The sequence below is a fragment of the Dendropsophus ebraccatus genome, chromosome 1, assembly GCF_027789765.1.
Source record: "Dendropsophus ebraccatus isolate aDenEbr1 chromosome 1, aDenEbr1.pat, whole genome shotgun sequence".
NCBI lineage: Eukaryota > Metazoa > Chordata > Amphibia > Anura > Hylidae > Dendropsophus > Dendropsophus ebraccatus.
Window position 1 is genome coordinate 148,999,689 of NC_091454.1, and position 16,151 is coordinate 149,015,839.

Genomic DNA, 16,151 nt, shown 5'->3' on the forward strand with positions numbered 1-16,151 from the left:
AGCAGCAAGGTCTTCAGGCCTTAAAGAGCTGCAGGCAGTCTGGTGCCTTACAGCAGGCGAATAATATTTGGAATCTAACAAGTCACATTTTATTGGACAACAGTACCGCTGTGGCACATCTGAGACACCAGGATAGTGCAGAGCAGAATCCACTTCAATCCATTCAGATTGGATCTTCACCTAGGGGAGCGACATATTTATCCCCAACAGCCACATATCTTACGATTCACATGGTTTATCTTAGCAGTCAATCCATTTTCATGAGTGAAGGGTGTCTCAAGGAGGAAGGTCCAGATTTTATCCCTCAATTGGGTCTGCCTCTGATTTGTTCACAGATTTATCAGAACAAGGAGGTTTAGAAGTTCTTTCCAAGCGATGTTCCAGTGGCGGTGGATGTACTTGAACAGCCTTGATTTTCAGTCTTGTATACATTCCTTTATCTTTTGGCTCTTTCCTTCGACACTACAGGAAATCCTATCAGTGGAAATGACTGTCATTATCCGGTACCATTTCGGCCAGAAGGTGTAGTCAGGCCTTGTACGGAGGCGGGTCCTGGAGCCTCTGGGCTCTTCAACTTTTGGATTTGAGCCTTCGCCTTCTACTTCTTCAGGGACCAGTTCCGTCCAGATCTGTCAAGACTCAAGATGTCAACCTGAATCCTAAGTCTATGTTTAGGAGCAGAGGCCTCTCTGAGGCTGTGATTCCTACAGTCTAGGAAAATGAGGCCGTTCTCTTCTAGGATATATCAGAAGGTCTCAAGTCGGCCACTCTTAAGTTGCATGTTGCAACCTTATCCGCTATTTATAGTTATATGATATATTATCTGCTATTTATCATATATCATCTGCTATTACTCATTATATCATATATCATCTGTTATTCATCATATCATATATCTGCTATTAATCATTATATGATACATCATCTGCTATTTATCATTTATCATTTGCAATTAATCATTGTATCCACATATCTGCTATTTATCATTATATTTATCATGAATCATAGGTGTGTTTAGAACTTATGAGGAACGCTTTTAAACAGGAATCCTAACTTAAATCGACATTTCCCTTGGGATTTTAACATTGTACTTGAAGACCTTAATAGTCTTCCTTCAAAACCTATTTGGAGTACAGTCTCAAGTTCCTGTTCTACAAGACAGTCATCCTGTGACCATAATCTTAGATAAGACGAATCGGAGACCCGCACACCGATTATCCGTGACTCTTACTGTCTTTTCCAGACGGACAAAATAGTGTCACACCGATCCCGATTTGTTTCCGTGGTGGTGTCATCTTTCTTGGTCTTATGATCATTCTGTATCAACTTCAAAGATGATTAAGGATGGAAGTTTTATTCCTGGACTGTAGGGAAACTGTAATATAGTTCCTGGAATCCTGTAACACCTGGATTGATCTTCATTCAATTCCAGAGGAAGAATATACTGAAGAGATTTCCAGCAGTTTCTAGCTGGTGGAATCCGGAATGCTGTATGGAAGCATAGGTATAGGACTTACCTTTACCTTTATTGATCAAGGCCCTTTCATTCAGGGCTGCGTTCACTTCTTGGGCGGAGAAGGCTTAGACATCTTTAGATCAGATTGCAGAGCTTTCACCTGGTCTACTACTATTGCCATGCATCGTGGTTGGCAGTTTCAGCTCAGTGAAGACCTGGTTCGGTAAGAAAGGTCTTCAGGCTGTGGCCCCGCCCTAGGGGAAATTGTTGGTATTTCTCCTGTGGTGCCGTCGTGAAGGTGAGGAGAGAAAATAGTATTAGTCTTACCGGTAAGACGTTTTCTCCGAAACCTTCACGACGGCACCAACATCCCTCCCTATATTGTATTGTTGAATATAATACTCACATGGTGCTCAGAAATTGTTATAATGCACTGGTGCTAGCAGGAAGGAGAGGGGCTTTTAACCTCTCGTGTTTGTGCTTTTCCTGTCCCTAGGGCATGAGTTAACTCCTGTGGTGCCGTCGTGAAGGTTTCGGAGAAAACGTCTTACCGGTAAGACTAATACTATTTTTTTTTCAGCTGGTTTTAAGTAATCAAATTTTCTGAAATACTGACTTTCAAGTTATTTTTGGCTGTAATCCATAATCATTAACTTTAACAGAAATAAACACTTGAAAAAGTTCACTCTGTATGTAATGACTCTATGAAATATATGAGGTCACTTTTTAAATTAAATTACTGAAAAAAAATAGTTGATATTCTAATTTATTGCAAACCACTGTATATACACCCACCAGCCAGTCCATTGCTTTTGGGCTTTTGAGTGGTGGTCAGCAACCTAGACAACAAGCTGTCAACAATAGAAGGAAAAGGAGAAGGAGACAAGTTTGCTAAATGAATGTATCTGCAAAAACAACTCAATGAGCCCTACAAGTTTAATTATATTAGTTGAGATGGGTAACCCCATCTGAACAATATCAACATATATTGTACCCAATCTGTAGTGGCAAATCAACAGCAAAAAAAAAACAAACTGATTATGGTGTGGTAATGCTGTGGATTTTTCACTGTGATTGATCCTACTGTACAGATAATAGGTCCTCCTGTATGGTGCTCCTCTACTAGACCTGCTGACAGCTGTTGTAAAGTTGTTGCATCTCTGGTAGAACTAAGTAAATCCATTAACCTATAGTTACAGTATACTGGCAAAAATAGAAAATCATACCTGTTTTTAAAAGAAATGTCTTTAAATACGGGAAAGAAAAACTCTTGCACTCACCAGTTCGGCGTCTTCCTATTTTATTGATATTCAACAACATGGAGGAGACATGAAGAAAAGTTGCAGGCGTGTCTACCTAGGAACGGCCATTTTCAGGGACCACCCCTTCTTCCCGCCAGGATACACATCATTGCTACATAGTGTTCTATAGATGACACAATCACGTGATGCGAGCTCGTGAAGTGGAGGAGAGAATCGCAGGCTGTAGGTTTTCTATAGACCGATAGATTTTCTATAGATGTAGAAGATGTTTCAGCAAATGTTCCGGGTTTGGGTTCGAGTTGATCCGAACCCGAACGTTCCGTATTTGATTAGCTGGGGCTGCTGAACTTGGATAAAGCTCTAAGGTTGTCTGGAAAACATGGATACAGCCAATGACTATATCCATGATTTCCACATAGCCTTAGGGCTTTATCCAAGTTCAGCAGCCACCGCTAATCAAATGCCGAAAGTTCGAGTTCGGATCGACTCGAGCATGCTCGAGGTTCGCTCATCTCTATTCATTATATAATTTACTATACTATTTGTAGAACTACAGGAAAGAGAAGCAAAGACTGGTAGTCACAAGATTCCTTATCAAACCTTGGCAGATCTCCAGGTTCTCAGCAACAGTGTAATCGCAGAGCAAATAACAGCAATAAGGAAGAGTAAAGAAGCTGCAACACTCCAGAACATCTCAGAAAATCTCCTTTATTTCAACATCTGAAAACTCCAGTGCTAGGGATGCAAACACATGAAGGGCATCAGCTATTTTGTGAGTTCTTTGCTTGTTGATGGGAAAGGAATAAACTTAGCAGACATGAATCAGCTGCTGCCCTTCATTTGTATGCATCACACTGTTATTTTAAGATGTTGAAATAAAATAAAGGTGAATGCTTGTGTAGTGAGTGTCACAGCTACTTTCTTCCGCATACTATAATGTAATTTACCTTCTATTTTTTGTAATATTATGTAATCCTATTATAAAGTCAGATTATAGCATTAATAGTTGGCATGTTCTTTTATAGCATTGCCAGTAATACTTTGGCTGGTGATTTGTGGGAAGAAACTGCCAACTAATGCTACGTTTACACAGATCGATAATTCGCCCAATAGATCGTTTAGCGATTTTGAAGCAACAATTTAATTTTTTTTTTAAAAAATCGTTATTGCGATCGTTTTAAGGTCGCTTAAGCCTATCTTACACACAGGATGAATCTGTGAAAGACTGTTTACACGAAGCGATCTGCAAATTTTTAGCGAGTGACCAACGACAATTTGAGAACTATTAAAAGATCAAAATGAACGATTTCTGGCTTATCGCTTGATCGTTTGCGGATTATCGCTCAAATGCGATCGTAACACGAAAATTCAAACGATAATTGTTCCGTGTAAACGCAACATAAGCATATGTAATGACAATGTAATGGCATCATGGTACAGGACACTATAAACTTATATAATAAGTTAAAATTTTCTATAGTGATGCATAAAATAGGCTTGTTCTCTTTTGTTTAGTCTTTGTGGACCACAGCTGAACGCACCAAGTTTCTTTATCTTTCAAAAGAGGTAGGATATGTTCACACTGAGTAAATGGTGAATGTGGCAGAATTCCACGCCGGAACTCTCTGCAGCGTAATCCCGCCTTCCTCAGTGTGCCATAGACTGTCTATGAGAGGGCTCGCGTGCCTCCGCTCCAGCCGCTTTCCGCGCAAAGAATTGAGGGTTCTACCAGGGAACATTTACTTAGTGTGAACATACCCTAAAAAAAAGAATGTCAACATGCCTTAGTCAACATAAAATATTTTGTTCCAATGAACCGTTCTCCTTTATTAGTAGAAGCAATCATTGACGGGCTTCTCCTTAGGCCTCTATTTCACACGATGACTAGAGAAGCAAATGAGCGCTGTCATCGCTCGTTTGCTTCTTGTTCCCCGTTCGCTGCCGCCGCTGTTGCACGCGGCCGCAGCGAGCGGGTAAGTGCAGGGGAGGCTGCGAGGAGGTGCGGGGAAGCTGTCCGGGTGATTGCTAGATCGTCCGGGCAGCCCATAGATGATAGCGGCAGTTTGCTGCCACCGCTTCTATTCCACTGAGTAACCACAGCAGATCGCTGCTATCACAATTGTTTGTCTTTCAACATGTTGAAAGACAAACGACTGCAACGCTCAGCCAACATTGTTCATGTCGGCTGATCGTTGCCTTCCATTACACGAGACGATTATAGGGCCTTTATGCAGGAAAATTTCAGGATCTGCTGTGAGATCCCATATATCATTAAGAAAATGGTCCACTTGCTCACAGCATCCATTAACTTCAGAGCAGGACCAGAGAAAAGGAAAGTAAGTACAAAGTGACGAGTAGCATTAAGGGTGTAAATTGGAAGTTTTAGGTTTAAACCTGGACAGTTATGCAGTTGTGTAACAGACGCTATGTAGTATACAGTATAAAGTTCAGTAGCATGTGTATTTGTGAAAGACTAGCCTGGATATCCCCAAAGATCTCCAAGATTGTATGCTAGTACTACACTCACTGGCCACTTTATTAGGTACACCTGTCCAACTGCACGTTACCACTTAATTTCTAATCAGCCAATCACATGGCGGCAACTCAATGCATTTAGGCATGTAGACATGGTCAAGACAATCTCCTGCAGTTCAAACCGAGCATCAGTATGGGGAAGAAAGGTGATTTGAGTGCCTTTGAACGTGGCATGGTTGTTTGTGCCAGAAGGGCTGGTCTGAGTATTTCAGAAACTGATGATCTACTGGGATTTTCACGCACAACCATCTCTAGGGTTTACAGAGAATGGTCCGAAAAAGAAAAACATCCAGTGAGCGGCAGTTCTGTGGGAGGAAATGCCTTGTTGATGCCAGAGGTCAGAGGAGAATGGGCAGACTGGTTCGAGCTGATAGAAAGGCAACAGTGACTGAAATAGCCAACCGTTACAACCAAGGTAGGCAGAAGAGCATCTCTGAACGCACAGTACGTCCAACTTTGAGGCAGATGGGCTACAGCAACAGAAGACCACACCGGGTGCCACAATTTGCAATTTGCTCATCGAAATTGGACAGTAGAAGATTGGAAAAACGTTGCCTGGTCTGATGAGTCTCAATTTCTGCTTGAACATGACAATGAGTTCACTGTACTCAAATGGCTTCCACAGTCACCAGATCTCAATCCAATAGAGCATCTTTGGGATGTGGTGGAACGGGAGATTCGCATCATGGATGTGCAGCCGACAAATCTGCGGCAACTGTGTGATGCCATCATGTCAATATGGACCAAAATCTCTGAGGAAGCTTCCAGCACCTTGTTGTATCTATGCCCCGAAGAATTGAGGCAGTTCTGAAGGCAAAAGGGGGTCCAACCCGTTACTAGCTTGGTGTACCTAATAAAGTGGCTGGTGAGTGTATATGGTCATAACATATATGTACACACACAGTAAAAGTAAAACTTTTGAAAGCTTTAGAGGGAACCTGTCTCCATGAAAATGCTACCTAAGCTATTGGCATCATGTTGGAGAGCAGAAGGAGCTGAGCAGATTGATATATATGTTTGTGGGAAAAGATTAAGTATAACTTGTAATTTATTGCTTGAATTCTTGGATGTTTCCATGCTAAAGAGTCCAGTCCATTGAGTTACAGTACATTGTTCACTGGACTCCTTAACACAGAATGACCAGGGATTCAACTTGTTACAAGTTATACTGAATCTTTTCCTACAAATATATATATATATATATCAATTTGCTCAGTTCTTTCTACTCTATAACATGATGGCGATAGATTAGAAAGCATTGTCTTGGTGACTGGTTCCTTTCAAGATAACTAAAAGTAATATTTTAGCACAAACCCTGTATATTCATTTGTTCCTGTTTCTACTAAAATGACTAGTGTAACGTCACATTACATTTGCATTGTAACCACCCTACAACACTGTAAGAAATAAAAGCCCCTGGGATCACCCACCCCAGAAATGCTTGAAGATATCACATGTGTGTCTAGTATGGAGTGAGAGTTGAAAGTTAAGGCCCTATTACACTAAACAATTATTGCCCGTATTTGGACGAAAATCATCTTGTGTAATAGAAGAAATCAGCTGACATGTACCAATGTAGTCTGAATGTTCCAGTTGTTTGTCTTTAAACATGTTGAAAGACAAATTACTTAGATAGCAGTGATCTGCTGCCACTGCTCCGTGAAATAGGAGTGGCGGCAGCACACCACTGGTATCTGCTATGGGCTGCCTGGACGATCTAGCGATTACATGCTCCCCGCAGCCCCTCCAGCACTCACCCACTCACTGCCAACGCGTGTAATAGCGGCAGCAGTGAGCAGGGAACAAGGAGCAAATGAGCGCTGACAGTTCTCGTTTGCTGCACTCCATCGCACCGTATAATAGGGTCTTTAGGATTAAAGGGTAAGAATTGGTTGTAGAGAATTATTAGCCACTTTTTCCACAGTTCCCATATATTTAGAAGAGTCCCAGTGCAGTAAATGTAAGGTCTGCACCACAAAGTGTTATGGTCCTTTTAGAAGGAGCGATAATTCGCACGATTAACGATTTTGAATGAACAATGTGTTTTTTAACGATCAGCATTTAGACGAAACGATACATCGTACGGAAAAATCGTTTTGCGATCGCTTAAGCTTATCTCACACATAGGGTAAATCGGTGAACGACTGTTTAGACGGAACGTGCAAATTCGAACGATAATTGTTCCGTCTAAAAGCACCATTAGGCTGGCAGGTCAGGCAGAACAGCTCCACCCAGTCCCATGTGTGCTGCAAGGATAATCTTGCTCTTTTGTTGTTCTAGGCAAAAGAAATCAGTAGAGAAATCAGTATTTTAGAATCTAGTATTTAAAGAACATTGGGGAGAAGGGACATTTTAATAAGGCTAATTTATTAACAGAGAAAGTTACAGCATTCCTGCTAAATAACAAATGAAACATAACAAAGCCAGGACAGTGACTCTATTAACTCTGTGTTTATCCTCAGGTATGTATATTGGTGTCCGTTTTAGAAGGGAGCATAGTTTTTCAGATGGAGCTGTGATATCAAACAGGAGTATACAGGACTTGTCACAGCTAATTGGGGATCCTGAGTGCTGACTATAAGTATCTATTATTTAATGTGCAGTGGGGAGGGAAATATCCAGGTCTTAAAAAACTTTAGGGGTTTATCCAGCACTACAAAAACATGGCCACTTTTCCACCACTCTTGTCTGCAGTTCAGGTGTAGTTTGCAATTAAGCTCCATGTGGCCATGTTTTTATAGCTCTGGATAACCCCTTTTAGAAGGCATTTTCTGGGTATCACCTAATCTTCTTGTTTAAGCCATATACAAAAGTCAGTAACACTTTGACACAGGCAGAGCTTAAAGAGGTTGGCCACTTTATAGTAAAATATCTCAGTGTACAGTATTAGTAACTGTACTTAGTGAAACACCACAGAGCAGGACAGCACAACCTGGAGGAGGGGCATGTGATATTAGCTCTATGAGGTACACAGGGAATTGCTGTCAGTATATACAGTGAGTACAGTTACTAATACTGTACACTGAATCATTTTACTATAAAGTGGCCAACCCTTTTAACTACTGGGGTACCAGTGTAAGACAAAGAGGGCCTATAAGAAGCACTCTGGCTCTTTTACATATCAAAAAACAAGAATCTATCCCCCACCAATGCTTTTGGGGTTAACATAAAGGATCCTCACCCACCTGATAAATACTGTATCTCACTAAAGCCATTCTGCAGAGTGTTGACCACAGGTACACCCATCTGATTGAAGTCCTTACTAGCATTAAGAAAGACAAGACTTCTAGACCCAAGGTTTAAATGTATACTAAGGTTCATGCCAGTAAATGTACCTGTCATAGAGCCAGTTTGATAGGGTTCAACTAGGGACAGGTTCACAGTGTTTATTCACATAGCAAGAACTAGTAGAAGGGTTAACAACTACAGTAGGTAAAGCAGATCAACAAGTAGGCTAGTGACTTTCTTTTTTACTCGCTCAGCTATGCAACCACACAATTGGCACAGAAAAATAAAAGAATAATATATGCCAAATAACACAACCAAGGACAGGTATATGCTACCACAAAGTATAAATAATAATATGGTCATACAGTGACCATATAACAAACAGATACCAATCCTACACATGCTCTTCATCATCACCCTGCAGTAAACCCAGAATGTAGCCAAAACTCAGGACCTCTCGTGCCATGTGGCCAATGGCTGGTTACAAAATCCCCCTTCCCAGAAACATATAAACAAAATATCTATTGTTTATACAGGGGTAGGTACACTGAAAAGTTTGTGCAGCAGGTTTTCATGGAGAAAACCTGCAGTGCATGGAATAAATAAGTATTATTACATACTCTTACATCATCATACTGTTATGGCTACACCATGACCACATATTACTACCATCAAATAATGGCTTTTAATGAATACAAAGCACTTTATACAGTATGGACATACAGTTACTACAGTATTGGGGTAATTACAGTCCAGTTACATCCAGTGTCTCACAGGGGACGTGTTAATAGAGTTGTGCTCTTGCATCACCTTCTTCATAGACTGGTGTGTTGACTTCTTCCAGCCAAGGCTCTTCCCTGCAGAATCTGTAAAACTAACATCTTAGGCTCCACACTGTTTTTTATTATTATTCTCACAAACTCCCCATCCCTAGTGGCCAAATGGTCATAATGTCCTCACACACACACACACACACACACACACACACAGTCAGGCACATATATGCGCATACAGTACATTTACAAAAACACATACAGTCACATATACACACACATTCAGGTACATATATCCACATAAAGACACATATACAAATAGGCACATGTACACAATGCTGTAGTACATAGAGGTACTTACATAGCCCTCTTCTCCTCTCCTGTATATTACCAGGCAGTGTGTGGGTGGAGTTTCCTCCTGCAGGGGGACAGGACTGCCCAGTAACCCCCTGTATGCTGTGCCTTGTGCCTAGACCTTGAGCAGCAGTTCTCCTCCTCCTCATGGGCATTGTAATGGGGTTGGGTCGTCAGCGCTCACAGCACAGCCAGTCTGGGCATGGTTAGTGTTCATCCATGTGATGTAACCATGGAAGCTCACAGTGCAGGGGAGGATGGTGACGCCCCCCTTAAGGGGTGTGTGATCTGCCGCCTAAGGCGAAGTCTTCACTTTGCCTCATGGCAGATGTGGCCATGATGACAAGGACAACTAATATAAAAATTTTAATTCTTGGATGTTACTTGCCTCTCTGAGTGACCCTCCCAATTGCCACTTAGGCACTGACATTTTCTGCAGGTGGAATTGGCTTGGCGGAGCAGTCCCAGACCCAAAGATCCGGTTGCTCCCAGCGACATAGGTTCTTCTCCAGGAGGAGAAGGAAGAGGTCAGGGCCTACTTTCTCCCTCCACCTAATTAGGAGTCTGCAAACAATTTTTAACCACCAAGGTCTGTTCTAAAGAGGAGGAATCAGGATGGCCTACCCAAGCATCTTTAATACTATCTGACAGGCCATGCTTGAAGAGTGCCCTCAAAGCAGGTTCCACCAACCTGCTATTAAAGTATTTGCATAATTCCACACAATAATCTTCAGCAAATGGTCAGGAGCTGGGACTCAAGCCAAAGATGATCGGGCTACAAATAAATTGCCCCACATCTGATCAGTTCTCAGCCTGGGGGGAGGGGGTGTTAGGGGCCAAGCTTGGGGATACCCCTGCAGAAGGAAAATAACTAGCCTCACCATCTTGGATTAGGAAGCCAAATGATTAATCTCAAAATATAAATGGCATGGTTCCCGAAAAAATGTTGAACTTTTCTCAGTCACACAAGAAATGATCCAAGAGCAGCATTGTGGGCTTTGGGACACTGACAGTAACCAGGTCAGATGCCATGGTATGAGGAGGAGCCTCAGCAGCCTTAGCCTTGTTTTCTGTGAGGACAACCTGGTTAGCTAAAGGCCCTATTCCACCAACAGATCTGAACAGATTATCTGCCAAAGACTTGAAGCCAAACCCAGGAGTGGATTTGAAAAGAGGAGAAATCTCAGGCTTTCCTTTCTGACCTGATCTCTGTTTATAGTCTGTTCTTGGGTTTGGCTTCAAATCTTTGGTAGATAATCTGTCGTCAGATCTGTTGGTGGAATAGAGCCTTAACTCAGCTACCAGGCTTGCCACTCCCTCCATTCAGTTAACAAGATCCTGAACACTAGCCATGTTCAAAGGAGAAGATGGCTGATGGCTACCTTTTCTGTCAACTAGGCTGTGTTCAGACAGTGTTCAAATGGTAAAAATGAAACATAGAATCCAAATAGTAAATAATGGCTTAGAGCGCAGTCTCAGCCCTATACCTGGAGGTCCGAACAGGCATGGGCATGACAGGACACACCTTTACTTTACTGGAGTAGCCACACTTCTCAGGGCTATTGTAGAACCCACTAGAATCTTCTGCTGTTTATAGGATCAACCATTGTAATATTAAAGGAGAAGTCTGGCGAAAATTTTTATTAAAGTATTATATTGCCTCCCAAAAGTTATACAAATTACCAATATACACTTATTATGGGAAATGCACATAAAGTGCTTTTTTTCCCTGCACTTACTACTACATCAAGGCTTCACTTCCTGGATAAAATGGTGATGTCACGACCCGACTCCCAGAGCTGTGCGGGCTGTGGCTGCTGGAGAGGATGATGGCAGGGGGATGCTCAGTGTCCCTCCAGTGCCCTGTGTCCCTCAGTGTCCCCCTGCCATCATCCTCTCCAGCAGCCACAGCCCGCACTGCTCTGGGAGTCGGGTCGTGACATCACCATGTTATCCAGGAAGTAAAGCCTTGATGCACTAGTAAGTGCAGGGAAAAAAAGCACTTTATAAGCATTTCCCATAATAAGTGTATATTGGTGATTTGTATAACTTTTGGGGGGCAATACAATACTTCAATAAAAATTTTCGCCAGACTTCTCCTTTAAGGGGGCCTGAGTCATAGGAACTCATGAAATTTATAAATATAATTCTTCCTACTGGATCCCCTTCTGGCTTTGTCACAAAAAAACAGCATCAAAATATGTATCTCACCCTGCACCATAGACTGCATGTGTGTTTAAGTAATCCACAGCATTTACAGTAGCAGCAAAGTGAAAACTCTCATTTATATAGTACCAAAAGGAATCTGTACAAAATATTTGAGGAAACTGATAGATGTTGGTAACACTGCACATTTATTGTAGATTTTCTATTTAATGGGAAGTCAGGGTCTGCAATAAATTCATAGTTGTGCATACAGAGCAAAATCTGCCACTTCAGAATGTTAATACATTGATTTGTCATCTTAAACAATATTATCATATACGTCAAAAAATCAGAGACCGCAAATCAGCAGAAATCAGCTGGATTTTGGTGTGCAAATGCTATGGATTAAATATTGGCAACTTTTCCATTATGTTTAGCAGTGTCTTTATGTCTTTTTGGCAAAGAAAAAGCCCCCCCCCCCCCCTTCCCCATCTGCTGCCCCTATTAGACCCGAGAGCTGAGTGAAGTTGCTGCATCTCTGGTAGACTGGACTGCATGTATTGGATGGCTAGTTACATCATTTATTTAAACTACTGCCATGTATTACATTTACTGAGGTCTTCTCCAACTCTCCTTTGAACTAACTATAGCTACATTATAGTAGCACTAAAAAAAATCATACTTGTTTTTTGAATAAATGTCTTTATTAGAATATTTTACTAGAAACAACCATAAGAGCATACAAGAGGATACATGATTCAGTAACAGCAATATATATATTATTTACTATACTATTTGTAGAAATACAGGACCGATAAGCAAACACTGGCAATCACAAGATTCCTAATGAAACCCTGGCAGATCTTCAGGTTCCCAGCAACAGTATAATCACAGAGCAAATAAAAGCATAAGTAGAAGTAAAGTAGCCACAACACTCACCAAGTCATTAAAATTGCCTTTATTTTAACATCTTAAATTTACATCATGTTGGATACAAACACATAAAGGGCATCCATTATTTTGTAAGTTCTTTGCTTGTTGATGGGATGGGAAGAAACTAAGCAAACATGAACCAGCTGTTGCCCTTTATGTTTTTGTATTGATCATACTGTTATTTTAAGATCTTGAAATAAAGACGATATGCATAATGAATGTCACAGCTACCTGACTCTTCTGCATACTATATATTATGGTAGCTTTACTTTTTCTGTAATGTTATGTAATCCTATTATATAATCAAATTATAGCATTAATAGTTACAATGTTTTGCTTTAACTAGAGATTTGGCTGGAGATATGTGGGAAGAAACTGCTAACTAACCATTTATAGTGACAATATAATGGCATCATGGTACAAACCACTGCTTATTTAGGTAATAGTAAGCTAAAAATTCTCATAGTGATGCATAAAATAGGCTTGGTCTCTTTTGTTGAGTTTCTTGCAGGCATCTTCAACATTTCTAGTCATTCCAGGTGGACCACAGCTGAACACACCAATTTTCTTCACCTTTGAGGTAAAACAAATGAAAAAGAGGTTTACATGTCTCGATCAGCATACGTTTGTTCCAGTAAACACTTTTGCAATTGAAATGTAAAGTCATTGTTTTGTGATCTTAAGTCCACCATTACTGTGTCCAAGTGTTACATGCAGTGCCTTAAAAGGTTTCATACGCCTTAAACTTTTCATATTTTTACATGTTACACTCACAAACTTAAATGTACAGGATTTTATTTGGATTGTATTTGATCGAACAACACAAAGTAGCAAGTAATTGTGAAGTATAAAGAAAATGATACATGGTGCTCAACTTTAAAAAGTAAATAAATAATCAGATGGTGGGTGGCTTTATGTACTCCCACAGAATTGACATGAACCCTGCTCAACAACCAAGTTCCTGTGTTATTCTGCACAGGAGACCAGTACCAGGCTACTTTTTCCCCGTAGACAAAAGACGTATTGTGGTCATTAAGGGTTTCTCAGGAAGAAAAAATATTTTTAATCAAATGGTGTCAAAAAGTTATACATAATTACTTCTATTCAAAAAGTCTCAAGCCTTCCAGTACTTATCAGGTGCTGTATGTCCTGCGGGAAGGGGTGTATTCTTTCCAGTCTGACACGTTGCTCTGCTACCAGCTTAGGGTTCTTTTACACAGAAAGATTATCTGACAGATTATCGGCAAAAGATTTAAAGCCAAAGCCAAGAATGGATTTGAACAGAGGAGAAATTTTAGGCTTTTCTTTATGACCTGATCTCTCTTTATAGTCTGTTCCTGGCTTTGGCTTCAAATCTTTGGCAGATAATCTGTCAAAGATTTGTGTAAATGGACCCTTAGTCAATGTCAGTAACTGTCCATAGCAGCTGAGCTTTTCTCTGGGGATTCCCTACTACTTTTCAGAGTTTCTGATTAGAGATGAGCTAACCTTGAGCGTGCTCGGCTTTGTCCAAACCCAAGGGTGCGCCATTTGATTACTGGTAGCTGAAGCCCTAGAGAGTCCTGGAAAACATGGATTCTATGGCTCTATCCCTGTTTTCCAGGAATCTCAATTCCTTACATGGATAGAGGTGGCAGCAGTGACTACAGAGAGGCAACCCAATGTAAAGAATACATCACTTCCTACAAGTCATTCAGCAGCTGATAAAGAAGGTTTGAGGTTTTTTTTAAGTAGAAGTAATTTACAAATCTGTATAACTTTATACCACCAGTTGATTTAAAAACATTCTTTTTCTTTCAAAGTACCCCTTTAAGTATGTGGTATTCAGATGGTGATAAATGGAAGCGTTACATTTTTGCTGTTAGTAATGATTACGGACCAACACTGATCAACAATGCAAATTAGAAAGTACCTCAGGGTGGACATCTTGTAAGGAATTCAGAAATCCCAGGAAAGGCGGCCTCCCAAAGTGTGTGATAGATCTCAGCCCGGTCATTAAGCTCTTGTTCTGAGCTTTCTGAAAGTGTCGCTCACAGATGTACTTTAGGTAAGAAAAGAGTTGTATGTTATGTTTAATATGTCTATGGAAATATTTTTTAGGTTATTTTAAAACATGAAGGACAGAAATATAAAGAGCAGCACTTTTACCAGCATGGCTGTGCGGAAGTCAAACTTTTCGCTAAGTTGTGTGATGTATATATGGACTGACAAAAGCTCATTTTTATCGTTCTCTTCCACCTCTTGAATGATTTCTGTCAGCCATTCAAACTGCCGCTGTGTCCGTGTTACCCAAATGAAATAAATCTAGGAGACAACATGACATTTACATTTCAGACAAGAGTTATAGCCATTAGTGTTTTTGTATTAATTCTACAGTCAGCTTCCATGCATTTACCATTGTAGCATTTTCACATTCATCTATATGGGGAACATACTGCAAAATTTTCATTTCAAAGGCATTAGTTTTCCTTTTATGTTCACAAATAATATTTTTCAGTATTCTATGGATCCTATGGGTTACACATTATAAGGTGCAGTGAAGAGTCATCTATATGCACATGAAAATCATTTATGTGCACCATGGCAAAGTTTACTACAAGATTACTACAGTTGAATTATAATGTCATGTTTGAGATGCGGTTGACATAGTAGCTCCAGTTACTGGAAGCAAACAGCCCCCTGAAATACCTCTAGAGCTGATCTAGAATGTCCATGCAGAGTTATTTGCCAACTACCCATAAGCCTGTACTGTACTGTGTACTCTGTTTTTGTAGTGGAATCTATGCAATATGTTGATCCAGAAAATGTTAATTTTTGTCCAAAATGAAAGGCGCTTTTACTATACAGGACAAGTTTAAAAAAAAAAAAAAAAACTGATTAACTTTTAGAGGCATCAGGATGTCATCCAGAAACTTGTGTTATGTTTTGATATTTTCGAAATTTATATAACCCTCTGTAATGTCCCTCCAAGATTTTCCATAGTATCTGTTTGCTCACATTTTAGGGATTCTTCATAAATCCCATCGACGCCAGATTGTTAGAATTTTAATTAACTGCTTAAAGGGGTTGTCCAGGAAAAAATAATTGAGAGTCTAGCCATAATCTGTTTTTTTTTTTCAGACCATTTGGGCCTTTTTCAGGTCATTTGCAGTTTTGTGAAATAGCAATAGGCTGTGCGTTTGGACTTTTTTTTTTCTAGAAATGTTAGTGTTTTTCATAACAGACTTCTATAAGGGGTTAAAAATGCCAGAAGAAAAGTCACATCTATATGCATATTATATTTTTTCCCCAGTTCTTCTATAGAAATCCTAGAATTACATCACTTGTAAAGAAAAAAAAATGCAAGGGGTAAAATGCCAGAGATAAAAACACCTATAGGAATTAACACTAAAATGAGAAAATGCCAAAAAACTGCCAGAAAAACAGTTTTGGGGCCTTTTTTTCAGTTGCTGTGTAAAATGTCTG

At 40.2% G+C, this 16,151-nt stretch overlaps 1 protein-coding gene across 3 annotated transcripts in view; it reads right to left on the minus strand.

The window, feature by feature from the left end:
• Positions 1–12,457: 12,457 nt before the first annotated feature.
• The window catches only part of LOC138800046 (dual oxidase 2-like), a 48,418-nt gene continuing 44,724 nt past the window's right edge, over positions 12,458–16,151 (minus strand). For all 3 annotated transcript variants that reach the window (XM_069981856.1, XM_069981862.1, XM_069981854.1), the window contains exons 32-34: positions 14,835–14,990; positions 14,599–14,727; positions 12,458–13,259 (exon numbers count right to left, since the gene is read on the minus strand). In XM_069981856.1, the coding sequence (XP_069837957.1) occupies positions 13,137–13,259; positions 14,599–14,727; positions 14,835–14,990 (408 nt within the window). In that variant the 3' untranslated portion in view covers positions 12,458–13,136. The remainder of the gene's footprint in view (positions 13,260–14,598; positions 14,728–14,834; positions 14,991–16,151) is intronic.